General features: G+C 66.7%; 3 protein-coding genes across 5 annotated transcripts; 2 read left to right on the top strand and 1 right to left on the bottom strand.

The window, feature by feature from the left end:
• Positions 1 to 1,198: 1,198 nt before the first annotated feature.
• Positions 1,199 to 3,456, top strand: LOC308052504 (mitochondrial potassium channel ATP-binding subunit-like; the record flags this gene model as incomplete). The annotated part of the gene is made up of 3 exons (XM_080364583.1): positions 1,199 to 1,362; positions 2,170 to 2,312; positions 3,227 to 3,456. Coding segments are annotated over 3 exons (537 nt in total), but the record flags the coding sequence as incomplete, so codon positions are not given.
• A 1,588-nt stretch (positions 3,457 to 5,044) lies between these two features.
• TAP1 (transporter 1, ATP binding cassette subfamily B member) lies at positions 5,045 to 20,410 on the top strand (the record flags this gene model as incomplete). Its single annotated transcript, XM_080364582.1, has 11 exons — positions 5,045 to 6,544; positions 6,652 to 6,751; positions 7,420 to 7,756; positions 9,412 to 9,609; positions 10,630 to 10,758; positions 11,245 to 11,466; positions 12,264 to 12,437; positions 13,661 to 13,820; positions 16,144 to 16,280; positions 18,283 to 18,428; positions 20,092 to 20,410. The coding sequence occupies exons 1-11, from the start codon at positions 6,448 to 6,450 to the stop codon at positions 20,408 to 20,410; spliced, it is 2,019 nt and encodes a 672-aa protein (XP_080220708.1). The 5' UTR covers positions 5,045 to 6,447.
• Positions 20,375 to 23,777, bottom strand: LOC308052505 (class I histocompatibility antigen, F10 alpha chain-like). Of its 3 annotated transcripts, XM_080364585.1 has the most exons (8): positions 23,592 to 23,777; positions 22,580 to 22,843; positions 21,756 to 22,031; positions 21,401 to 21,673; positions 21,226 to 21,327; positions 21,104 to 21,136; positions 20,872 to 20,934; positions 20,375 to 20,725 (listed from the first exon to the last, which is right to left on the bottom strand). In XM_080364585.1, the coding sequence occupies exons 1-8, from the start codon at positions 23,668 to 23,670 to the stop codon at positions 20,712 to 20,714; spliced, it is 1,104 nt and encodes a 367-aa protein (XP_080220711.1). In that variant the 5' UTR covers positions 23,671 to 23,777; the 3' UTR covers positions 20,375 to 20,711. The 3 variants fall into 3 exon arrangements, with proteins under 3 accessions (XP_080220711.1, XP_080220710.1, XP_080220712.1); XM_080364584.1 differs by having other exon boundaries at positions 20,872 to 21,136; XM_080364586.1 differs by lacking the exons at positions 20,375 to 20,725; positions 20,872 to 20,934 and having other exon boundaries at positions 20,972 to 21,136; positions 21,226 to 21,325.
• Positions 23,778 to 24,511: the final 734 nt, after the last annotated feature.

Here is a 24,511-nt window from a genome sequence, read left to right as displayed (position 1 = left end):
ATGCCATGCCATGCCATACCATACCGTATCGGCACCATCCCATCCCATCCCATCCCATCCCATCCCATCCCATCGCATTCCATCTCATGCCATGCCATACCATGCTATACCATGCTATACCATACCATACCATACCATACCATGCCATGCCATGCCATGCCATGCCATCCCTTCCCATGCTATCCCATTCCATCCCATCCCATACCATGCCATGCCATACCATACTGTACCATACCATACCATATCATACTATCCCATCCCATCCCATCCCACTCATGCCATGCCATGCCATACCATACCATACCATACCGGCACCATACCATACCATAGTATCCCACCCCATCCCATCCCATCCCATCCATCCCATCCCATCCCATCCATCCCATCCCATCCATCCCACCCATCCCATCCATCCATCCCATCCATCCATCCCATCCATCCCATCCCATCCATCCCATCCCATCCATCCCATCCCATCCATCCCATCCATCCATCCATCCATCCCATCCCATCCATCCCATCCCACCCCATCCACCCCATCCATTCCATCCCATCCATCCCATCCATCCCATCCCATCCCATCCCATCCATCCATCCATCCATCCATCCATCCATCCATCCCATCCCATCCCATCCCATCCCATCCCATCCCATCCATCCCATCCCACCCCCATCCACCCCATCCATCCCATCCCATCCATCCCATCCCATCCCATCCCACCCCATCCATCCCATCCATCCCATCCCATCCATCCCACCCCATCCCATCCCACCCCATCCCATCCATCCCATCCCATCCCATCCCATCCCATCCCACCCCATCCATCCCATCCATCCCATCCCATCCATCCCACCCCATCCCATCCCATCCCATCCCATCCCACCCCATCCATCCCATCCATCCCACCCCATCCCATCCATCCCACCCCATCCCATCCCATCCCATCCCATCCCACCCCCATCCACTCCATCCATTCCATCCCATCCCATCCATCCCACCCCATCCCATCCCGTCCCATCCCATCCCACCCCATCCCATCCCATCCCATCCATCCCATCCCATCCCATCCCATCCCATCCCATCCCATCCCATCCCATCCCATCCCATCCCATCCCATCCATTCCATCCATCCCATCCCATCCCATCCCATCCCACCCCATCCACCCCACCCACCCCATCCTGTCCGCGGTGCCGCAGGTGGTGCTGGTGCCGCAGGAGCCGGTGCTGTTCTCGGGCACCGTGCGCGACAACATCACCTTCGGGCTGGAGGGCTGCGGGGACCAGGAGGTGACGGCGGCCGCCGACGCAGCCGGAGCCCTCGGCTTCATCTCGGCGCTGGAGCGCGGCTTCGACACCGGTGGGCGCCGGGGGGGTCCCAAGCCACCATGGCCCCATCCCCACATCCCCATGTCCCCATCCCCATGTCCCCATCCCCATGTCCCCATGACCCCATGTCCCCATGCCACCACATCCCCATGTCCCCATGGCCCCAAGCCACCACATCGCCATGTCCCCACGGCCCCATCCCCATTGTCCCCATGTCCCCATCCCCATGTCCCCATCTCCCCAACCCCATGTCCCCATGCCACCCTATCCCCATATCCCCACGTCCCCACATCCCCACATCCCCATGTCCCCACGTCCTCATGTCCCCATGTCCCCATATCCCCATGTCCCCGTCCCCATGTCCCCATCCCTATGTCCCCATGTCCCTATGCCACCACATCCCCATGTCCCCCATATCCCCACATCCCCACGTCCCCACGTCCCCAAGTCCCGATGTCCCCCATCCCCACGTCCTCATCCCCACGTCCCCACGTCCCCACGTCCCCATGTCCCCATCTCCCCATGTCCCCACATCCCCACGTCCCCCACATCCCCACATCCGCACATCCCATCTCCCCACGTCCCCATGTCCCCTTCCCCATGATGTCCCCATGTCCCCATCCCCATCATGTCCCCACGTCCCCATCCCCATCATGTCCCACATGTCCCCATGTCCCCCATCCCCATGATGTCCCCACGTCCCCATGTCCCCACGTCCCCATCCCATGATGTCCCCATGTCCCCATCCCCACGATGTCCCCATCCCCATGTCCCCATCCCCATGTCCCCATGTCCCCCATCCCCATGATGTCCCCACGATGTCCCCATGTCCCCGTCCCCAGCCGTGGGGGACCAAGGGCGCAGCTTTCGGCGGGCGAGAAGCAGCGCGTGGCCCTCGCGCAGGGCGCGCTCCTGCGCCGCCCCGCCGTGCTCATCCTGGACGAGCCCACCAGCGCCCTGCCCGGCGACGGCGCCGCCGCGGTGAGTGCCGGGGTGCGCCACCATGGCGCCGGGAAGAGGGGGTGGGGGGGTTGGGTGGGCGGTTTTGGCAGCACCGCTGCCCCATCCCCACGTCCCCACGTCCCCATGTCCCCATGTTCCCATCCCCATGACCCCACATCCCCCTGTCCCCACGTCCCCATGTCCCCCCATCCCCATGTCCCCGTGTCCCCATCCCCAATGTCCCCCCATGTCCCCCATACCCATGTCCCCCATCCCCACATCCCCATGTCCCCCATCCCCATGTCCCCACGTCCCCATGTCCCCCACGTCCCCATGTCCCCACGTCCCACATCCCCATGTCCCCATGTCCCCCATCCTCACATCCCCAATGTCCCCATGTCCCCATGTCCCCCACATCCCCCATCCCCATGTCCCCATCCCCATGTCCCCATCCCCATGTCCCCATGTCCCTATGTCCCCACGTCCCCCCATCTCCCATGTCCCCATGTCCCCATGTCCCCATGTCCCCATGTCCCCATCCCCACGTCCCCCATCCCCACGTCCCCATCCCCATGTCCCCCATCCCCACGTCCCCATGTCCCCATCCCCATGTCCCTATGTCCCCACGTCCCCACGTCCCCCATCCCCATGTCCCCATGTCCCCACATCCCCATCCTCACGTCCCCATCCCCACGTCCCCCATCCCCATGTCCACATGTCCCCATCCCCACGTCCCCCATCCCACGTCCCCCATCCCACGTCCCCCATCCCCACGTCCCCATGTCCCCATGTCCCCCATCCCCATGTCCCCACGTCCCCCATCCCCATGTCCCCATCCCCATGTCCCCATGTCCCCACGTCCCCACGTCCCCATCCCCACGTCCCACATCCCCATGTCCCCCATCCCCACATCCCCACGTCCCACATCCCCACGTCCCCATCCGGCGTCTCCCGCAGCTGCGGCGCTGGGTGCGGGAGTGCGGAGCGCCCGCGGTGCTGCTGGTCACGCACTGCCCCGCGGCTGCTGGGAGGCGGCCGAGCGCGTCGTGGTGCTGCGGCGCGGCGCCGTGGCCGAGGAGGGGACGCCGGCCGAGCTGCGGCGCCGCCGCGGGATCTACAGCCAGCTGCTGCGGCGCCGGCGCGGCGCCGACGCCACCGCAACCATCGGAGAGGGGGGTGATCAATAAAGCACAATGGGTGCGGGGAAATGGGTTGGTGTGCGTGTGGTGGCTGCGGTGATGGGGTAAGTGGTGGCCGCGGTGGCCGGTGAAGGGCCCGCGTGGTGGCCAATGAATGACCTGCGTGGTGGCCAATGAAGGGCCCGCGTGGTGGCCGCGGTGACAGGTCCATGTAGTGGCCATGGTGGCCAGTGAAGGGCCCATGTGGTGGCCGTGGTGGCCGCGGTGACGCATCCATGTAGTGGCCACGGTGATGGGATCATGTGGTGGCCATGGTGGCCAGTGAATGGCCCGTGTGGTGGCCGCGGTGGCCGCAGTGACAGGCCCACATGGTGGCCATGGTGATGGGCTCATGTGGTGGCCATGGTGGCCAGTGAAGGGCCCACATGGTGGCCGTGGTGATGGGATCATGTGGTGGCCATGGGTGCCAATGAAGGGCCCACATGGTGGCCACAGTGGCCACAGTGACAGGCCCACATGGTGGCCACAGTGATGGGATCCTGTGGTGGCCACAGTGGCCAGTGAAGGACCCGCGTGGTGGCCACAGTGATGGGATCATGTGGTGGCCACGGTGGCCAGTGAAGGGCCCACATGGTGGCCACAGTGGCCACAGTGACAGGCCCACATGGTGGCCATGGTGATGGGATCGTATGGTGGCCATGGTGGCCAGTGAAGGGCCCACATGGTGGCCATGGTGATGGGATCATGTGGTGGCCCACGGTGGGGCCAGTGAAGGGCCCACGTGGTGGCCACGGTGATGGGATCATGTGGTGGCCACGGAGGCCAGTGAAGGGCCTGCGTGGTGGCCACGGTGACGGGGTCCATGTAGTGGCCCATGGTGACATTATCACATGGTGGCCATGGTGGCCAGTGAAGGGCCCACATGGTGGCCACGGTGGCCACAGTGACAGGCCCACATGGTGGCCAATGAAGGGCCCGTGTGGTGGGCCGCGGTGGCCACGGTGACGGGTCCATGTAGTGGCCATGGTGACATTATCACATGGTGGCCATGGTGATGGGATCGTGTGGTGGCCACGGTGGCCAGTGAAGGGCCCGCGTGGTGGCCAATGAATGGCCCTTGTGGTGGCCATGGTGGCCGCGGTGACAGGTCCATGTAGTGGCCATGGTGACATTATCACATAGTGGCCACGGTGACGGGCTCATGTGGTGGCCACGGTGGCCAGTGAAGGGCCCACATGGTGGCCACGGTGATGGGATCGTGTGGTGGCCACAGTGACCACGCCCCTCCCCGCTGACCACGCCCCCCCCTCGTCCCGCCTCCTCCCCGTACCAAACTGCTCCAGGCTCCATCTGCCCGGCAACTGATGACGCCACTGCCTCGGCAATCAGCACCGCCCACCTGATTCCGGTCCCTCCCGGTCCCGGGCGGGGGACCAGGGGATGGGGACCCCCGGTTGTGCCCCGTGACCGTCCCGGTCCCCCCCGTTCCCGGTCCCGATCCCCCCCCCGGTCCGGTCCCTCCCGTTCCCGGTCCCCTCCCGGTCCCAGTCCCCCCCAGTCCCTCCCGGGTCCCTCCCGGTCCCGCCCCCCCGGTGCCCGGGTTGGTTTCGCTTTCCGAGAAGCGGCGGCGGCTGCCGGAAGGAGCCGAACGGGGGAGGGGGGAGAAGGGAACGGACCCCCCCCCCCGGAACGGGACCGGAACCGGAGCGGAACGGGACCGGCACCGGAGCGGAACGGGACCGGATCGATCGCCCCGAGTCACTCCGGAGCACAACGGGAGTGGAACCGGAGCACAACGGGACCGGAATCGATCACACCGGGTCCACTCCGGAGCACAACGGGAGTGGAACCGGAGCACAACGGGACTGGATCAATCACCCCGAATCACTCCGGAGCACAACGGGACCGGATCGATCACACCGGGTCACTCCGGAGCACAACGGGACCGGAACCGGAGCACAGCGGGACGGATCAATCACACCGGGTCACTCCGGAGCACAACGGGACCGGATCGATCACACCGAGTCACTCCGGAGCACAACGTGACCGGAACCGGAGCACAGCGGGACCGGATCAATCGCCCCGGGTGACACTGGGACCAGGACCGGGACCGGATTGGGCACATCGGGAGGCAGAACCGGAGCACACCGGGACTAGACCGGATCACACCGGGAGCAGAACCAGGTGACACCGGGTGACACTGGGAGCAGAACCAGGTCCCACCGGGTGACACCGGGTGACACTGGGAGCAGAATCGGGTGACACCGGGTGACAGTGGGAACAGAACCGGAGCACACTGGGTGACACTGGGAGCAGAACCGGGTGACACCGGGTGACAGTGGGAGCAGAACCGGAGCACACCGGGTGACACCAGAGCACACCGGGACTAGACCGGATCACACCAGGAGCAGAACCAGGTGACACCGGGTGACAGTGGGAGCAGAACCGGGTGACACCGGAAGCATAACCGGAGCACACCGGGTGACACCGGGTGACACTGGGAGCGGAACCGGAGCATGCCGGGTGACACCAGAGCACACCGTGACTAGACCGGATCACACCGGGAGCAGAACCGGGTGACACCGGGTGACACCGGGAGCAGAACCGGGTGACAGCGGGTGACACCGGGAGCAGAACCGGAGCACACCGGGTGACAGCAGGTGACACCAGGAGCAGAACCGGAGCACACCGGGACTGGACCGGATCACACCGGGAGCAGAACCGGGTGACACCGGAAGCAGAACCGGGTGACAGTGGGTGACACCAGGAGCAGAAGCAGGTGACACCGGGTGACACCGGGAGCAGAACCGGAGCACACCGGGTGACACCGGGTGACAGCAGGTGACACCGGGAGCAGAACCAGGTCCCAGCGGGTGACACTGGGTGACACCAGGTGACACCGGGAGCAGAACCGAGTGACACCGGGTAACACCGGGAACAGAACCGAGTGACAGCGGGTGACACCAGGAGCAGAACCGGGTGACACCGAGTGACAGCGGGTGACAGCGGGAGCAGAACCGGGTGCCAGCGGGTGACAGGATGGGCGCGGGTCCCGCACGCCGCCTGTTGTCGCTGCTGAGCCCCGAGCGCGACCGCTGCGCCGCGGTGGTGGCGCTGATGGTGGCTTCGGTGCTCGGTACGGGGGCAGCACCCAATGCATTGTCCCCACTGTCCCCTCTATGTCCCTATTGTCCCCTCTATGTCCCCATTGTCCCCTCAGTGTCCCCCCCCATGTCCCCCCAGGTGAGGTGGCCGTCCCCTACTTCACGGGCCGCGTCACCGACTGGGTGGCCGCCGAGGACACGGTTGCCGCGTGGCCAATGGTGCTGCTGGGGCTCGGCAGGTGGGTGTGACGGTGACACCGGGACGGGTGACACCTACACCCCCATACTAACCCCCCCCGCCACCGGGGGCGTCACGCACAACCGGGACGGGTGACACCTACACCCCCATACTAACCCCACCCCGCACCACCGGGGGCGTCACCCGCAACCGGGACGGGTGACACCTACACCCCCATACTAACCTCCCCCCTGCCACCGGGGGTGTCACCCGGAATCGGGATGGGTGACACCTATATCCCCATACTACCCCCCCCCCCGCCACCGGGGGCGTCACCCGCAACCGGGACGGGTGACACCTACACCCCCATACTAACCCCCCCCCCGCCACCGGGGGTGTCACCCGCAACCGGGACGGGTGACACCTACACCCCCATACTAACCCCTCCCCGCCACCGGGGGCATCACCCGGAACCAGGACGGGTGACACCTACACCCCCATACTAACCGCCCCCCTGCCACCGGGGGTGTCACCCGGAACCGGGACGGATGACACCTACACCCCCATACTAACACCACCCCGCACCACTGGGGGCGTCACCCGCAACCGGGACGGGTGACACCTACACCCCCATACTAACCCCCACCGCCACCGGGGGCGTCACCCGCAACCGGGACGGGTGACACCTACACCCCCAAACTAACCCCCATCCCCCCGCTACAACCGCAGCGCCGTCACCGAGTTCGCCTGCGACGTCACCTACACCGGGACCTTGACGCGGGTGTCGGGGCGGCTGCAGCGCCGGGTGTTCAGCGCGGTGTTGCGGCGCGACCTGTGCGCCCTGCGGCTGACGGGGAGCGGCGCGGTGACGGCGCGGGTGACGGGGGACGTGGAGGCCGCGCACGCGGCCGTGGCCGAGACGCTCAGCCTGTTGCTGTGGTACCTGGCCAGGGCTGCGGGTGTTGTGGTCACCATGGCGTGGTTGTCACCCGCGCTGGCTGTTGTCACCCTGCTGGCGCTGCCCGTGATGCTGTTGCTGCCCTGGGCGGTCGGCAAGGTGCAGCAGGTAATGGGGACAATGGCGGCGGGTGGGGGGACATGGGGCCCTTGTCACCTCCCTGCACCCCTTGTCCCCTCCCCATGCCCATTGTCCCCTCCAGATGCCCATTGTCCCCTCCCCATGCCCATTGTCGCCCTCCCTGTGTCCCCAGTGCCTTCCACACCCCCATTGTCCCCTCCCTACACCCCTTGTCCCCTCCCCATGCCTATTGTCCCTTCCAGATGCCCATTGTCCCCTCCATGTGCCCATTGTCCCCTCCCCATCCCCATTGTCCCCTCCCCATGGCCACCATCCCTCCCCATGCCCATTGTCCCCTCCAGATGCCCATTGTCCCCTCCCCATGCCCATTGTCCCCTCCATGTGCCCATTGTCCCCTCCCTGCACCCCTTGTCCCCTCGGTGTCCCCCACCACCCCCATTGTCCCCTCAGTGTCCCACGGTCCCCTTGGTGTCCCCTCGGTGTCCCCACTGTCCCCTCCATGTCTCCACCATGCCCTCCGTGTCCCCACTGTCCCCTCAGTGTCCCCTCTGTCCCCTCCCTGCATCCCTTGTCCCCTCCATGTCCCCACCATTCCCTCCATCCCCTCTATGTCCCCACTGTCCCCATTGTCCCCTCAGTGTCCCCACTGTCCCCTCGGTGTCCCCACCGCCCCCTCAGTGTCCCCATTGTCCCCTCAGTGTCCCCTCGGTGTCCCCACTGTCCCCTTGGTGTCTCCACCATCCCCTCGCTGTCCCCTCCGTGTCCCCACCGCCCCCATGGTCCCCTCCGTGTCCCCACTGTCCCCTCCATCCCCTCGGTGTCCCCACTGTCCCCACCGCCCCCACTGTCCCCTCAGTGTCTCCACTGTCCCCACTGTCCCTTCAGTGTCCCCACCGCCCCCTCAGTGTCCCCATTGTCCCCTCGGTGTCCCCTCTATGTCCCCACTGTCCCCTCTGTGTCCCCACTGTCCCCTCGGTGTCCCCTCGGTGTCCCCTCTATGTCCCTACTGCCCCCACTGTCCCCACCACCCCCTTGGTGTCCCCACTGTCCCCTCTATGTCCCCACCGCCCCCTCAGTGTCCCCATTGTCCCCTCGGTGTCCCCTCGGTGTCCCCTCTATGTCCCTACTGCCCCCACTGTCCCCACCACCCCCTCAGTGTCCCCATTGTCCCCTCGGTGTCCCCTCTGTGTCCCCACTGTCCCCTCTGTGTCCCCACTGTCCCCTCGGTGTCCCCTCGGTGTCCCCTCTATGTCCCCACTGTCCCCTCTGTGTCCCCACTGCCCCCTTGGTGTCCCCTCTATGTCCCTGCTGTACCCTCTATGTCCCCACTGTCCCCTCAGTGTCCCCATTGTCCCCTCGGTGTCCCCTCCATGCCCCCACTGTCCCCTCTACGTTCCTACTGTCCCCTCCATGTCCCTACTGCCCCCATTGTCCCCACCGCCCCCTTGGTGTCCTCACCACCCCCACTGTCCCCTCCATGTCCCCACTGCCCCTCAGTGTCCCCACTGTCCCCAGGGGCCACCACGGCCACCGTGGCCACCGTGGCCTGCCACGGAGACGCTGGTGGCCATGGGCACCACCCCCTTGGTGTCCCCTCCATCCCCTCGGTGTCCCCACTGTCCCCACCGCCCCCACCGTCCCCTCAGTGTCCCCATTGTCCCCACCGTCCCCACTGTCCCCAGGGGCTGGCGCAGCGAGTGCGGGCGGCGCAGGCCGCGGTGGCCGCGGTGGCCACGGAGACGCTGGCGGCCATGAGCACCGTGCGCAGCTTCGCCCACGAGGCCGCGGCGGCCGAGCGGCACCGGCGCCTCCTGAGCCGGCTCCTGCGCCTGGAGAGCTGGGACGCCGCCGCCACCGCCGCCGCGCGCTGGGCCAGCGGGGTAGGACGGGGACACGGGGACATGATGGGGACATCATGGGGACATGGGGACATGGAGATGGGGACATTGGGATATGGGGACATGGGGATGGGGGACGTGGGGACATGGGGATATGGGGATGGGGTGGGATGGGGATGGGGACATGGGGATGGGGACATTGGGATATGGGGATGGGGATATGGAGACATGGGGATGGGGACATGGGGATGGGGGACATGGGGACAGGGGATGGGAGGACATGGGGACACGGGGATGGGGGACATGGGATGTGGTGGAATGGGGATGGGGGACATGAGGATGGGGACATGGGGACGTGGGGTGGGGGACGTGGGGATGGGGGACATAGGGATGGGGACATGGGGACATGGGGATGTGGTGGCATGGGGTGGGGGACATGGGGATGGGGACATGGATACATGGGGACATGGGGATGGGGAAAATGGGGACATGGGGATGGGAACATTGGGATATGGGGATGGGGGACATGGGGACATGGGGATGGGGACGTGAGGACATGGGGACGAGGGGACATGGGGATGGGGTGGCATGGAGATATGGGGATGGGGACATGGGGATGGGGGACATGGGGATATGGGGATATGAGAATGGGGGACATGGGGACATGGGAATGGGGACATGGGGATGGGGGAGATGGAGATATGGGGATGGGGATATGGGGATGGGGACATGGGGATGGGGACATGGGGATATGGAGATGGGGACATGGGGATATGGGGACATGGGGATATGGGGATGGGGACATGGGGCTGGGGGACATGGGGACGTGGGGACATGGGGATGGGGGACATGGGGATATGGGGATGGGGACATGGGGATGTGGGGACATGGGGCTGGGGGACATAGGGACCTGGTGGCTTGAGGGACACTGGAATGTGGTGACATGGGGATGGGAGACATGGGGACGGGGACATGGGGATGGGGAGTCATGGGGACATGGGGATGGGGGACATGGAGCGGTGACATCAGCGAGGGGGGTGACAGGGACGCCCATGTCCCCAGTTCTCGGCCCTTGCCCTGAAGCTGGGGCTGCTGTGCTATGGGGCGCGGCTGGTGGCCTTGGGGACAATCAGCGCCGGGGACCTCGTCACCTTCCTCATCTACCACATGCAGTTCACGGAGGCCGTGGAGGTGACGCCGCCGTGTCCCCGTTGTCCCCGTGTCCCCATTGTCCCCATGGCCACTCGTGTCCCCATGGCCTCCCTTGTGTCTCCATGTCCTCCATGTTGTCCCCATGACCTCCCTTGTGTCCCCATGACCTCCCTTGTGTCTCCATGTCCTCCATGTTGTCCCCATGACCTCCCTTGTGTCCCCATGACCTCCCTTGTGTCCCCATGTCTTCCGTGTTGTCCCCATGCTCATGTCCCCATGACCTCCCCTGTGTCCCCATGACCTCCATGTTGTCCCCATGACCTCCCTTGTGTCCCCACATCCTCCATGTTGTCCCCATGCTCGTGTCCCCATGACCTCCCTTGTGTCCCCACATCCTCCATGTTGTCCCCATGCTCGTGTCCCCATGACCTCCCTTGTGTCCCCACGTCCTCCATGTTGTCCCCATGCTCATGTCCCCATGCTCGTGTCCCCACACCCGGTCCCCGTGTCCCCCGGTGTCCCCAGGTCCTGCTCCACTATTACCCCAACATGGCCAAGGCCGTGGGCTCCGCGCAGAAGGTTCTGGAGCTGCTGGAGCAGGAGGAGCAGGTGTCACCCGTGGGGTCGCTGTCACCCGTGGGGTCACTGTCACCCGTGGGGACGCTGTCACCCCCCGACCTGCAGGGCCACCTGCGCCTCGAGGACGTCTGGTTCTCCTACCCCGAGCAGCAGGAGCCCGTCCTCAAGGTGGGCGCGGGGACGGGGACATGGGGACATGGTGGGGACATGGTGGGGACACATTGGGGACAGGGTGGGCGAGCATGGCCACATGGTGAGAAGGGGATGGGGGCATGGTGGGGACATGGGGACACAATGGGGACAGAGTGGGCGAGCATGGCCACATGGTGAGGAGGGGATGGGGACATGGTGGGGGCGATGGGGACATGGGGACACAATGGGGACAAGATGGGGACAATGGGGACATGGTGGGCGAGCATGGCCACATGGTGAGGAGGGGATGGGGACATGGTGGGGACATGGGGACACAATGGGGACAGAGTGGGCGAGTATGGCCACATGGTGAGGAGGGGATGGGGACATGGTGGGGGCGATGGGGACATGGGGACACAATGGGGACAAGGTGGGGACAATGGGGACATGGTGGGCGAGCATGGGCACATGGTGAGGAGGGAATGGGAACATGGTGGGGGCGATGGGGACATGGGGACACAATGGGGACAGGGTGGGCGAGCATGGCCACATGGTGAGGAGGGGATGGGGACATGGTGGGGACATGGGGACACAATGGGGACAGAGTGGGCGAGCATGGCCACATGGTGAGGAGGGGATGGGGACATGGTGGGGGGCGATGGGGACATGGGGACACAATGGGGACATGGTGGGGACAATGGGGACAGGGTGAGGACAATGGGGACATGGTGGGGACATAGTGGGGATGATGGGGACACAATGGGGACCGGGTGGGGGTGATGGGGACAATGGGGACCGGGCGGGAGGGTCCGTGGTGTCACCGGTGTCCCCAGGGCGTGTCGCTGGAGCTGCGCCCGGGGGAGTCGCTGGCCGTGGTGGCCCCGGCGGGGGCGGGGAAGAGCACCCTGGTGTCCGTGGCGCTGGGCCTGCACCCCCCGGCGCGCGGGCGGGTGCTGCTGGACGGGCGCCCCCTCCCCGAGTACCGGCACGGCTACCTGCGCCAACAGGTGACGCCCCCGCGGCACCCGCTGTCCCCAACGGGTCCCAACACCACCCCCGGGTCACCCAACGGGTCCCCAATACAACCCCAACATCACCCAATGGGTCCCCAAACCACCCCTGTGTCATCACCCAATGGGTCCCCAATGGGTCCCCAACGTCACCCAATGGGTCCCCAAACCACCCCAACGTCACCCAACGGGTCCCCAATGGGTCCCCAAACCACCCCAACGTCACCCAATGGGTCCCCAATGGGTCCCCAAACCACCCCAACATCACCCAATGGGTCCCCAACACCACCCCAACATCACCCAATGGGTCCCCAACATCACCCAACGGGTCCCCAGTGGGTCCCAACAGCACCCCAGCATCACCCAATGGGTCCCCAACATCACCCAGGTGTCCCCAGTGGGTCCCCAAACCACCCCAACATCACCCAATGGGGCCCCAAACCACCCCACCATCACCCAACGGGTCCCCAGTGGGTCCCCAAACCACCCCAACGTCACCCAATGGGTCCCCAATACCACCCCTGGGTCAACATCACCCAATGGGTCCCCAAACCACCCCAACGTCACCCAATGGGTCTCCAATGGGTCCCAACACCACCCCAATGTCACCCAATGGGTCCCCAGTACCACCTCCGGGTCACCCGCTGTCCCCAATGGGTCCCCAACACCACCCCAACATCACCCAATGGGTCCCCAAACCACCCCAACGTCACCCAATGGGTCTCCAATGTGTCCCAACACCACCCCAATGTCACCCAATGGGTCCCCAATACCACCCCCGGGTCACCCGCTGTCCCCAACGGGTCCCCAAACCACCCCAACGTCACCCAATGGGTCCCCAAACCACCCCAACGTCACCCAATGGGTCCCCAGCATCACCCAGGTGTCCCCGGTGGGTCCCCAAACCACCCCAACATCACCCAATGGGTCCCCAATGGGTCCCCAACACCACCCCAACGTCACTCAATGGGTCCCCAGCACCACCCCAACTCCACCCAAGTGTCCCCAACAGGTCCCAACACCACCCCAACATCACCCAATGGGTCCCCAACAGGTCCCAACACCACCCCAACATCACCCAATGGGTCCCCAACATCACCCAATGGGTCCACATCCGCCACATCTCCACCGTGTCCCCACTGTGTCCCCATCACATCCACCACGTCCCCCCCATGTCCCACCATGTCCCCCATGTCCCCGTGTCCCCGTCCCCGCCGCAGGTGGCCGCGGTGCCGCAGGAGCCCGTGCTCTTCTCCCGCTCGCTCCACGACAACATCGCCTACGGCTCGGGGACGTGGGACCGGGCGCAGGTGACGGCGGCCGCGCGCGGCGCCGGCGCCCACGGCTTCATCGCCCGCCTGCCCCGCGGCTACGACACCGGTGGGTGTCCCCTCGGTGTCCCCGTGTCCCCACCTGTGTCCCCGTGTCCCCATGGTTGTCCCTGTGTCCCCATGGTTGTCCCCATGACCCCATGTGTGTCCCCATCATTGTCCCCATGTCCCTGTGTCCCCATTGTTGTCCCAGTGTCCCCACGTGTGTCCCCGTTGTTGTCCCAGTGTCCCCACGTGTGTCCCCATGTCCACACGCTGACCCCTGTGTCCCCGTGTCCCCATGTCCCCACGTGTCCCCATGTCCCTGTGTCCCCACATGTGTCCCCATGTCCCTGTGTCCTCATGTCCCCACGTGTGCCCGCACATGTGTCCCCATGTCCTCACGTGTGTCCCCATGTCCTCACGCTGACTCCCCTGTCCCTGTGTCCCCATGTCACCACATGTGTCCCCATGTCCCCACGTGTGTCCCCATGTCCCCCTGTCCCCACGTGTGTCCCCATGTCCCCGTGTCCCCACATGTGTCCCCATGTCCCTGTGTCCCCATGTCCCCACGTGTGTCCCCGTGTCCCCACGTGTGTCCGCGTGTCCCTACACATGTCCCCACACGTGTCCCCATGTGTGTCCCCGTGTCCGCATGTTCCCACGTGTCCCCATGTCCCCACGTGTGTCCCTGTGTCCCCATGTCCCCACATGTGTCCCCACATGTGTCTCCATGTCCACACATGTGTCCCCGTGTCCCCACGTGTGTCCCCGTGTCCCCATGTCCCCACATGTGTCCCCATGTCCCCACACGTATCCCCACACATGTCCCCGTGTCCCCACATGTATCCCTGTATCCCCACGCGTGTCCCCACGTGTGTCCCCATGTGTGTCCCCATGTCCCCACATGTGTCCCCCTGTCCCCACACATATCCCCTTGTCCCCACACATGTCCCCATGTCCCCACGTGTATCCCTGTATCCCCACACGTGTCCCCATGTCCCCACACGTGTCCCCACGCGTGTCCCCATGCGTGTCCCCATATGTGTCCCCATGTCCCCACGTGTGTCCCCACATGTGTCCCCATGTCCACATGTGTCCCCATGTCCGCACACATGTCCCCGTGTCCCCACGTGTGTCCCATGTCTCCACATGTGTCCCCATGTCCCCACACATGTCCCCACACGTGTCCCCATGTCCCCATGTGTGTCCCCATGTCCCTGTGTCCCCATATCTCCACGTGTGTCCCAATGTCTCCGTGTCCCTATGTCCCCACGCTGCCCTCCATGTCGCCACATGGGTCCCCATGTCCCCGTGTCCCCATGTCCCCACCCGTGTCCCCACGTGTGTCCCCATGCTGACCCCTGTGTCCCTGTGTCCCCATGTCCCCATGTATCCCTAAGTCCCCACACTGACCCCAGTGTCCCCGTGTCCCCACATGTGTCCCGTCCCCCTGTCCCCACACGTGTCCCCCTGTCCCCACGCGTGTCCCCGTGTCCCCACGCTGACTCCCCTGTCCCTGTGTCCCCATGTCCCCACACGTGTCCCCATGTCCCCACGCGTGTCCCCGTGTCCCCCATCCCCACGTGTGTCCCCATGTCCCTGTGTCCCTGTGTCCCCACATGTGTGTCCCCGGTCCCCACACATGTCCCCGTGTCCCCATGTTCCCATGCTGACTCCCCTGTCCCTGTGTCCCCGTGTCCCCACACATGTCCCCATGTCCCCACGTGTGTCCCCGTGTCCCCATGTCCCCACATGTGTCCCTATGTCTCTGTGTCCCCACGTCCCAGTGTCCCCGTGTCCCCACATGTGTCCCCATGTCCTCACGTGTATCCCCATGTCCCCACGTGTGTCCCCATGTGTGTCCCCATGTCCCTGTGTCCCCATGTCCCCACACATGTCCCCGTGTCCCCATGTTCCCATGCTGACTCCCCTGTCCCTGTGTCCCCCGTGTCCCCACACATGTCCCCATGTCCCCACGTGTGTCCCCGTGTCCCCATGTCCCCACGTGTGTCCCTACGTCTCCGTGTCCCCATGTCCCCGTGTCCCCGTGTCCTCACATGTGTCCCCATGTCCCCACGCGTGTCCCCCTGTCCCCACGCGTGTCCCCATGTCCCCACGTGTGTCCCTATGTCTCCGTGTCCCCCTGTCCCCACGCGTGTCCCCATGTCCCCACGCGTGTCCCCCTGTCCCCACGCGTGTCCCCATGTCCCCACGTGTGTCCCTATGTCTCCGTGTCCCCCTGTCCCCACGCGTGTCCCCATGTCCCCACGCGTGTCCCCATGTCCCCACGCGTGTCCCCCTGTCCCCACGCGTGTCCCCATGTCCCCACGCGTGTCCCCCTGTCCCCACGCGTGTCCCGCGTCCCCGCGCTGACCGTGCGGTGCCCGCAGTGGTGGGCGCGCAGGGCGGGCGGCTGTCGGGGGGGCAGCGCCAGGCCGTGGCCATCGCGCGCGCGCTGCTGCGGGACCCGCGCGTCCTGCTCCTGGACGAGCCCACGAGCGCGCTGGATGCCGACAGCTGCGCGCAGGTGGGTGACGCCGCGGCCCCGGGTGGTGGTCCCATGGGTGGTCCCTGGTGTCCCCTGGGTGTCCCATGGGTGGCCCCCGGGTGGTCCCAGGGTGGCCCCCGGGTGTCCCATGGGTGGTCCCTGGGTGGCCCCTGGGTGGCTCCGGGTGTCCCCTGGATGTCCCCTGGGTGTCCCATGGGTGGTCCCTGGTGTCCCCTGGGTGTCCCATGGGTGGCCCCCGGGTGGCCCCTGGGTGGCCCCTAGGTGGCCCCGGGTGTCCCCTGGATGTCCCCTGGGTGTCCCATGGGTGGTCCCTGGGTGGCCCCTGGGTGGCCCTGGGTGTCCCATTGGTGGCCTCTGGGTGGTCCCAGGGTGGCCCGTGGGTGGCCCCTGAGTATCCCCTGGGTGGCCCCCGGGTGGTCCCAGGGTGGCCCGTGGGTGGTCCCAGGGTGGCCCATGGGTGGCCCCTGGGTGGCCCCTAGGTGGCCCCGGGTGTCCCCTGGATGTCCCCTGGGTGTCCCCTGGGTGTCCCATTGGTGGCCTCTGGGTGGTCCCAGGGTGGCCCATGGGTGGCCCCTGGTGTCCCCTGAGTATCCCCTGAGTGGTCCCAGGGTGGCCCATGGGTGGTCCCTGGTGTCCCCTGGGTGTCCCATTGGTGGCCTCTGGGTGGCCCATGGGTGGTCCCCTGGGTGGTCCCTGGGTGTCCCCCGGGTGGTCCCCGGCCCCTCAGGCCCCGTGTTCCCTGGGGTCCTCTCCCAATAGCCCCCGGTGCCCTTGGGCCCCACTCCCCATGTCCCCAAGTCCTTGGGTCCCGTGTCCCCAGGTCCCTGGGTCTGGTGGCCCCCAGGTGGTCCCTGGATGTCCCCTGGGTATCCCCTGGGTGGTCCCTGGATGTCCCCTGGGTCCCCCCGCCCCATGTCCCCAAGTCCCTGGGTCTGGTGGTCCCTGGGTGTCCCTGTGTGTCCCTGGGTGGCCCCCGGGTGGTCCCAGGGTGGCCCGTGGGTGGCCCCAGGTGGCCCATGGGTGGTCCCTGGGTGTCCCCTGGGTGGCCCATGGGTGGTCCCTGGGTGGTCCCCCGGGTGGCCCATGGGTGGTCCCTGGGTGTCCCCAGGTGTCCCTGGCCCCTCGGGCCCCGTGTTCCCTGTGGTCCTCTCCCAATAGCCCCCAGTGCCCTTGGGCCCCACTCCCCATGTCCCCGGGTCCCAGGTCCCCCCACCCCATGTCCCCTGTGTCCCTGCCCCCATGTCCACTGGGTCGCCTTGGTCCCCACTCCCCATGTCCCCAAAGTCCCTGGGTCCTATGTCCCCACCCCCGGGTCCCCTTGGTCCCCAAACTCCATGTCCCCAAGTCCCTGGGTCCCCCCACCTCATGTCTCCAAGTCGCTGGGTCCCGGGTCCCCAAGTCCCTGCGTCCCCTGGGTCCCCCCGCCCCATGTCCCCTTGGTCCCCACACCTCATGTACCCGCCCCTGGGTCCCCTATGTCCCCTGTGTCCCCACCCCTGGGTCCCCTTGGTCCCCCCGCCCCATGTCCCCATGTCCCTGTGTCCCTGCCCCCATATCCCCCACGTCCCCCATACCCCCCATGCCATCCTGTGTCCCCACGCCCCCCATGATGTCCCCACGCCCCCCATGATGTCCCCATATCCCCCTATCCCCCCATGTCCCCCCATATCCCCCACGTTCCCATATCCCCCACGTCCCCCCATGTCCCCCCATATCCCCCCATCCCCCCACGTCCCCCCATGTCCCCCCATATCCCTCCACGCCCCCCATGATGTCCCCATGTCCCCCACATCCCCATATCCCCCCATATCCCCCACGTCCCCCTATCCCCCCACGCCGTCCCCGTGTCCCCACGCCCCCCATGATGTCCCCATGTCCCCCTATCCCCCCATATCCCCCCACATCCCCATGTCCCCCACGCCCCCCGTGGTGTCCCCATGTCCCCCACATCCCCATATCCCCCTATCCCCCCATGTCCCCCACGCCCCCCGCGGTGTCCCCACGTCCCCGTGTCCCGCAGGCGGCGCGGGAGCTGCTGCGCGGGGGGCGCGCGGTGCTGCTGGTGACGGGGCGGGCGGCGCTGGCCGCGCGGGCGCAGCGGGTGGCCCTGCTGGCCGGGGGGCGGCTGCACCCCCTGGGGGCCCCCGGAGAGATCCTGCACCCCCGGTACCAACACCTGCTGGGGGACAGCGCGGGACACCGGGGGACACCGGGGGACGGGGACACCGGGGATGGGGACAGTGAGAATGGGGATGGGGACACCAGGGACATGGATGGGGACACTGAGAGTTGAGATGGGGACATCAAGAGTTGGGATGGGGACATGGATGGGGACACTGGGGACAGAGATGGGGACACCAGGGACATGGAGGGGGACACTGGGGACATGGATGGGGACACTGAGAGTTGAGATGGGGACACCAGGGACAGAGATGGGGACACCAGGGACATGGATGGGGACACCGGGGACATGGATGGGGACACTAAGAGTTGAGACGGGGACACTGGGGACATGGATGGGGACACTGAGAGTGGGGATGGGGACACCAAGGACAGAGGTGGGGACACGGGGGACATGGATGGGGACGTGGATGGGGACAATGAGAGTTGGGATGGGGACACTGAGATTGGGGATGGGGACACTGAGAGTTGGGATGGGGACATCAAGAGTTGGGATGGGGACATCAAGAGTTGGGATGGGGACATGGATGGGGACACTGGGGGCAGAGATGGGGACACCGGGGACATGGAGGGGGACACTGGGGACACCGAGGACATGGATGGGGACACTGAGAGTTGAGATGGGGACACCGGGGACATGGATGGGGACACTAAGAGTTGAGATGGGGACACTGGGGACATGGATGGGGACACTGAGAGTGGGGATGGGGACACCAAGGACAGAGGTGGGGACACGGGGGACATGGATGGGGACGTGGATGGGGACACTGAGAGTTGGGATGGGGACATCAAGAGTTGGGATGGGGACACTGAGAGTTGGGATGGGGACATCAAGAGTTGGGATGGGGACATGGATGGGGACACCGGGGACATGGATGGGGACACTGAGAGTTGAGATGGGGACACCAGAGACAGAGATGGGGACACCAGGGACATGGATGGGGACACCGGGGACATGGATGGGGACACCGGGGACATGGATGGGGACACTGAGAGTGGGGATGGGGACACCAAGGACAGAGGTGGGGACACGGGGGACATGGATGGGGACATGGATGGGGACACTGAGAGTGGGGATGGGGACACCAAGGACAGAGGTGGGGACACGGGGGACATGGATGGGGACGTGGATGGGGACAATGAGAGTTGGGATGGGGACACTGAGATTGGGGATGGGGACACCAGGGACATGGATGGGGACACTGAGAGTTGAGATGGGGACACTGAGAGTTGAGATGGGGACATCAAGAGTTGGGATGGGGACATGGATGGGGACACTGGGGACAGAGATGGGGACACCAGGGACATGGAGGGGGACACTGAGAGTTGAGATGGGGACACCGGGGACATGGATGGGGACACTGAGAGTTGGGATGGGGACATCAAGAGTTGGGATGGGGACATCAAGAGTTGGGATGGGGACACTGGGGGCAGAGATGGGGACGTGGATGGGGACAATGAGAGTTGGGATGGGGACAATGAGATTGGGGATGGGGACACTGAGATTTGAGATGGGGACAATGGTGTCTGGGACAGGGACACCCCAAACCAGGGTGGGGACACCAAGGGGTGACAGATGGAAATAAACCCTATTGTTTGTACACTGGGTGTCTGGGGGTGTCTGGGGGTGTGGGGGGGGGGGGGCCAGGGTGGGGGTCCGAGGGGGTCCGGCGCACACCAAACCAGCCCCGGTGCACATCAAACCAGCTCTGGCATGTGCCAAACCAGCCCCGGCACACACCAAACCAGTGCCGGTGCGCACCAACCCAGCTCTGGCGTGCACCAAACCAGCACCGGTGCACATCAAACCAGCCCTGGTGGTCACCAAACAAGCTCTGGCATGTGCCAAACCAGTGGCAGCGCACATCAAACCAGTCCCGGTGCTCACCCAACCAGTGCCAGCGCGCACCCAACCGGCTCCGGGAGCGGAGGCGCAGCGGCGCTGCATGCGGAGCAGCGTTTATTGAGTAGCCAGGAAACCAAATCACACCGAAGAAAGCAGGTACACCCCCCGGGCAAAAGAGCCGCAAGTGATCGCAGGTGCGGACAGGGCAGGGAACCCCCCGGCCAGAGGAGCCGCCAGCACGGCCGGGGCAGCGCGGTGAGACCGTTGCGGTGGGACCATTGCACCAGGACCATTGTGGCAGGACCATTGCACCAGGACCATTGTGGCGGGACCATTGCGGTGGGACCATTGCGGCGGGACCAGTGGCCATCTCCTCCCACTGGCCCCAGGGCAGGGGCCGCATCCAGCCGCATGTCCGGTGCTCAGGCGCTGATCACTGAGGGCACAGAGGAATAGAGCGCGTCACCCAGGGCCACCTCCCCGTCCCCAACACGGTGTCCCCAGCCCCAGCCCCACGTCCCCATCCCCACGTCCCCATGCCCGTGTCCCCTCCCGCAGCCCCGTGTCCCCAGCCCCGTGTACCTGTCCCCAGCCCCACGTCACCAGAGGCTGAGCTGTTGGAGCCGCCGGACCCCCCGTCCACACCTGCAGGGCGAAGCAGCCGTGAGCGCCGGTGCCGGGAGCCGCGGCCACGCTGCAGCCCCCCCCAGGTGCCACCAGCACCGGGGGGACAGCGACAGCGGCCGCAAAGCGCAGCCGCGAGCCCGCCCGGCGCTGGGCAGCGAACGCAGCCGGACGTGCCCCGGGTACTCACTGGGTGCCACGCCGTAGCCCTTCTGCTTCTTCCCTAAGGAGACAAAGAGGCGTCGGCACCCACCGCGGGCACGGGGGGTCGCCGAGTGCCCGGCCTCCCGCACCCTCGCCGGCCCCGGTTACCTGAGCGGCACCGCCAGACGGCGACTCCGGCGCCCACGGCGGTGACAAGCAGGACGGCGGCGGCCACGGCCGCCAAGATGGTGAGCAGGCTGGACGCCGGCTCTGGGGAGGGCACGGGTGTGAGGAGGGGAAGCGAACCCACCCCGCCCCAGCCCCCCGCGCCCACGGGGCTCACCGTGCGCGAACAGCCGCGGCTCGGGCAGGCTGGCGTGATCCACGCGGCACCGGTACCTGTCCCGGTCCTCCGGCCGCGCATCGATGGTCGCCCAGGTGTAGTAGGTGCCGTCGCTGTTGGGCACGATGCCGCCCCACTCGGTGTCCTGGTCGCGGACCTCGCCGTCCTTGAGCCAGCTGACGCCGATGGGCCGCGGGTAGAAGCCGAACGCGCGGCAGCGCAGGCTCAGGATCCCGTGCGCCTCCGACGCCGACACCCGCACCGTGGGCGGCTCTGCGAAGGGCAGCGGTGAGGGCCGGCACACGCGCCCGTCCCCGGTGTCCCTGGTGTCCCCGGTGTCCCCGGCGTCACTCACCTTTCCGCTCCAGCGCATTGCGCCCGTAGCTCACGTATCTGCGCAGCCACTCGATGCAGGTGTTCTCCAGGTAGTGCTTCCACTGCTCAGCGACGGTCCCATCCTTCTCCCACTTCCTCTTGGTGTTCTGTGCCCCCACGTCCGCCGCGGTGAACGTCATGGTGTCCGGGTCCAAGGCGATGTAATCCTTCCCGTCGTAGGCGGACTGATAATACCCCCAGGTGCTGCCGTCCTCCAGGAGGTCACAGCCGTACATGCGCTGCAGGGTGTGAACCCCTGAAACACAACCGGGGCAGGGGGACGTTCAGTGGGGCACAGACCCCTGGTAGCGCCCCCACCCAGCCCCACAGCACCCGGGCTGCCCCATGGAGCTGTGACACAGAGCCCTGCACATGGGGCACGGCCGAGCTGCACCGGCCCCACGGCACCCGGGCTGCCCCATGGAGCTGTGACACAGATTCCTGCACATGGGGCACAGTGGGGCTGCACTGGCCCCATGAGGGCGAGGAGCTGGGAGGGGACAACCAGGAGCTGCGGGGACGGGAGACCCAGGAGCCGGGGGGACAGGAGGGGCTGGGACTGGGGACCCAGGAGCCCCCCAGACCTGGGACACGGGTGATGGGTGCTGGTGGGGGGATCCAGAAGCGCCCCCGGCTCTGGGATGGGGGATCCAGCGCTGGGACGGGGCCAGGGCAGTGGGGACCCCTCGGGTGGGGTCCCTGCCAGTGAGAGCAGCAGGGACGGGGCGGCGCTGGCGAGGGCAGGGTGTCGGGGGGGTCAGAAACTCTCCGGTCCCACGGAGCCCCCACCCAGCCCGCACTCACCCCGGCTCTGGTTGTAGTAGCCCCGCACATTTTCCAGGCCCATGCGGGCACCCTCCTGATTGCCCAGTCCGATCTGGGTCTGTCTGTTCCAGTACTCCTGGTCCAGGTTGGCCGCCATCCAGCCCGCCCGGGACACCACCTTCCTGGTATCACTGTCGTAGCGCGAGATGACGTTCCCGTCCACGTACCCCACGGACGTGAACTCAGGCACCCCCGGGCTGGGCTCCGACACCACAACGTGGAAATAGCGCAGAGAGTGGGGCCCTGTGGGACAGGGGAGTGAATGTGCAGGGACGGCAAGCGAGAGTGGGTGGGGGCCCGGGGCGCAGATCGGGGCGTGGGGCAGCGTCAGGGGGGACGTGGCTGGTGGGGGAGTCTGGGGGGCGAGTTGTGTCCTGGGTCCAGGATCGGAAGCCCAGAAGGGGTTGGGGGACCCGAGCTGCCCAGGAAGGTGGATCCAGGGGGCCCCGGTGCCCTGGGAAGGGGGTTCAGGGGTTCCAGGGGTCCCGGTGCCCAGGAAAGGGCGACCCAGGGGGTGCAGGAGGTCCCGGGGCCCAGGGAAGGAGGGGTCCAAGGGGTCCCAGTGCCCAAGGCAGAGGGCCCAGGGGGGCCCAGGGGGTCCCGGTGCCCAGGGAAAGGGGGTCCAGGGGGGCCCAGGGGGTCCCGGTGCCCTGGGAAGGGGGTTCCAAGGGGTCCCGGTGCCCAGGGAAGGTGGGTCCAGGGGGTCCCGGTGCCCAAGGTGGAGGGCCCAGGGGGGTCCAGGGGGGCCCACGGGGTCCTGGTGCCCAAGGTGGAGGGTCCAGGGGGGCCTAGGGGGGTCCAGGGAGGTCCAGGGGGTCCCGGTGCCCAGGAAAGGGGGGTGAAAGGGGTCCAGAGAGTGCCGGTGCCCAGGGCAGAGGGTTCCAGGGGGGTCCAGGGAGTTCCGGTGCCCAAGGCAAACAGTCCAGGGGGCCCGGTGCCCAGGAAAGGGGGGTCAAGGGGGGTCCAGGGGGCCCCGGGCCCCCGTGCTCACCGCTCGCCGCCCCGCCCACGACCCCCAGCAGCAGCAGCCGCAGCAGCAGCCGCAGAACCGGCACCCGTCCCGGGCCCATGGCTGCGCGGCTCCCGCTCCGCTCCGCTCCTCTCCCGCTCCTCTCCCGCTCCTCTCCTCTCTGCTCCTCTCCTCTCCGCTCCTCTCCCGCTCCTCTCCTCTCCGCTCCTCTCCCGCTCCTCTCCTCTCCGCTCCTCTCCTCTCCGCTCCTCTCCTGCTCCGCTCCTCTCCCGCTCCTCTCCCGCTCCTCTCCCGCTCTTCTCCTCTCCTCTCCCGCTCCGCTCCCGCTCCCCTCCTCAGGGGACCGCCGGAAACCCCGCCCCGAGCCCCGGCTCCACCCCTGCCCCTCTCCGCCATTGGCGCCGCCACTGCCCGCCCGCCAATGGCCGCCCGATGGGTGCCTGACGTCACCAAGCGCCAGGCAGATCCCGGCTCCGCAGGTTGGAAGCGAAAGCGAAAGCGCCGGAGGCAGCGCGGGGGGCGGGGACAGGGACGGGGAACGGGGACCCCGTGACCCCTGGCGGCCCCGCCCCCCCCGGGACCCTCGGGCCGGGACCCCCATGGCGCAGCCCCCCCCCAGCGCCCCGGACCCCCCCTCAGGGGCCGAGACCCCCGAGCCCCCAATGCTCGGTGTCCTTGTTCCCGGTGTCCCTCGTTCCTTGTGTCCCTGTGCCCAGTGTCACTTGTTCCTGATGTCCCTTGTTTCTTGTGTCCCCTGTGCCCAGTGTCCCCTGTGCCCAGTGTCACTTGTTCCTGATGTCCCTTGTTTCTTGTGTCCCCTGTGCCCAGTGTCCCTTGTTCCCAGTGTCACTTGTTCTGATGTCCCTTGTTTCTTGTGTCCCTGTGCCCAGTGTCCCCTGTGCCCAGTGTCCCCTGTGCCCAGTGTCCCTTGTTCCTGATGT

The sequence above is a fragment of the Nesoenas mayeri genome (assembly GCF_963082525.1).
Source record: "Nesoenas mayeri genome assembly, contig: SCAFFOLD_137, whole genome shotgun sequence".
NCBI classification, from domain to species: Eukaryota; Metazoa; Chordata; class Aves; order Columbiformes; family Columbidae; genus Nesoenas; species Nesoenas mayeri.
This window is presented reverse-complemented; position numbering and strand designations above follow the sequence as displayed.

Bases quoted from the DNA above. Each gene is read 5' to 3' on its own strand.
- LOC308052505 (XM_080364584.1), bottom strand. From the start codon at position 23,670: ATGGGCCCGGGACGGGTGCCGGTTCTGCGGCTGCTGCTGCGGCTGCTG. The intron at 22,844-23,591 runs GTGAGCACGGGG...CCTGTCCCACAG, and splicing joins CGTGGGCGGGGCGGCGAGCG to GGCCCCACTCTCTGCGCTAT. The intron at 21,328-21,400 runs GTGAGCCCCGTG...TGCCCTCCCCAG, and splicing joins GCCGCGGCTGTTCGCGCACG to AGCCGGCGTCCAGCCTGCTC.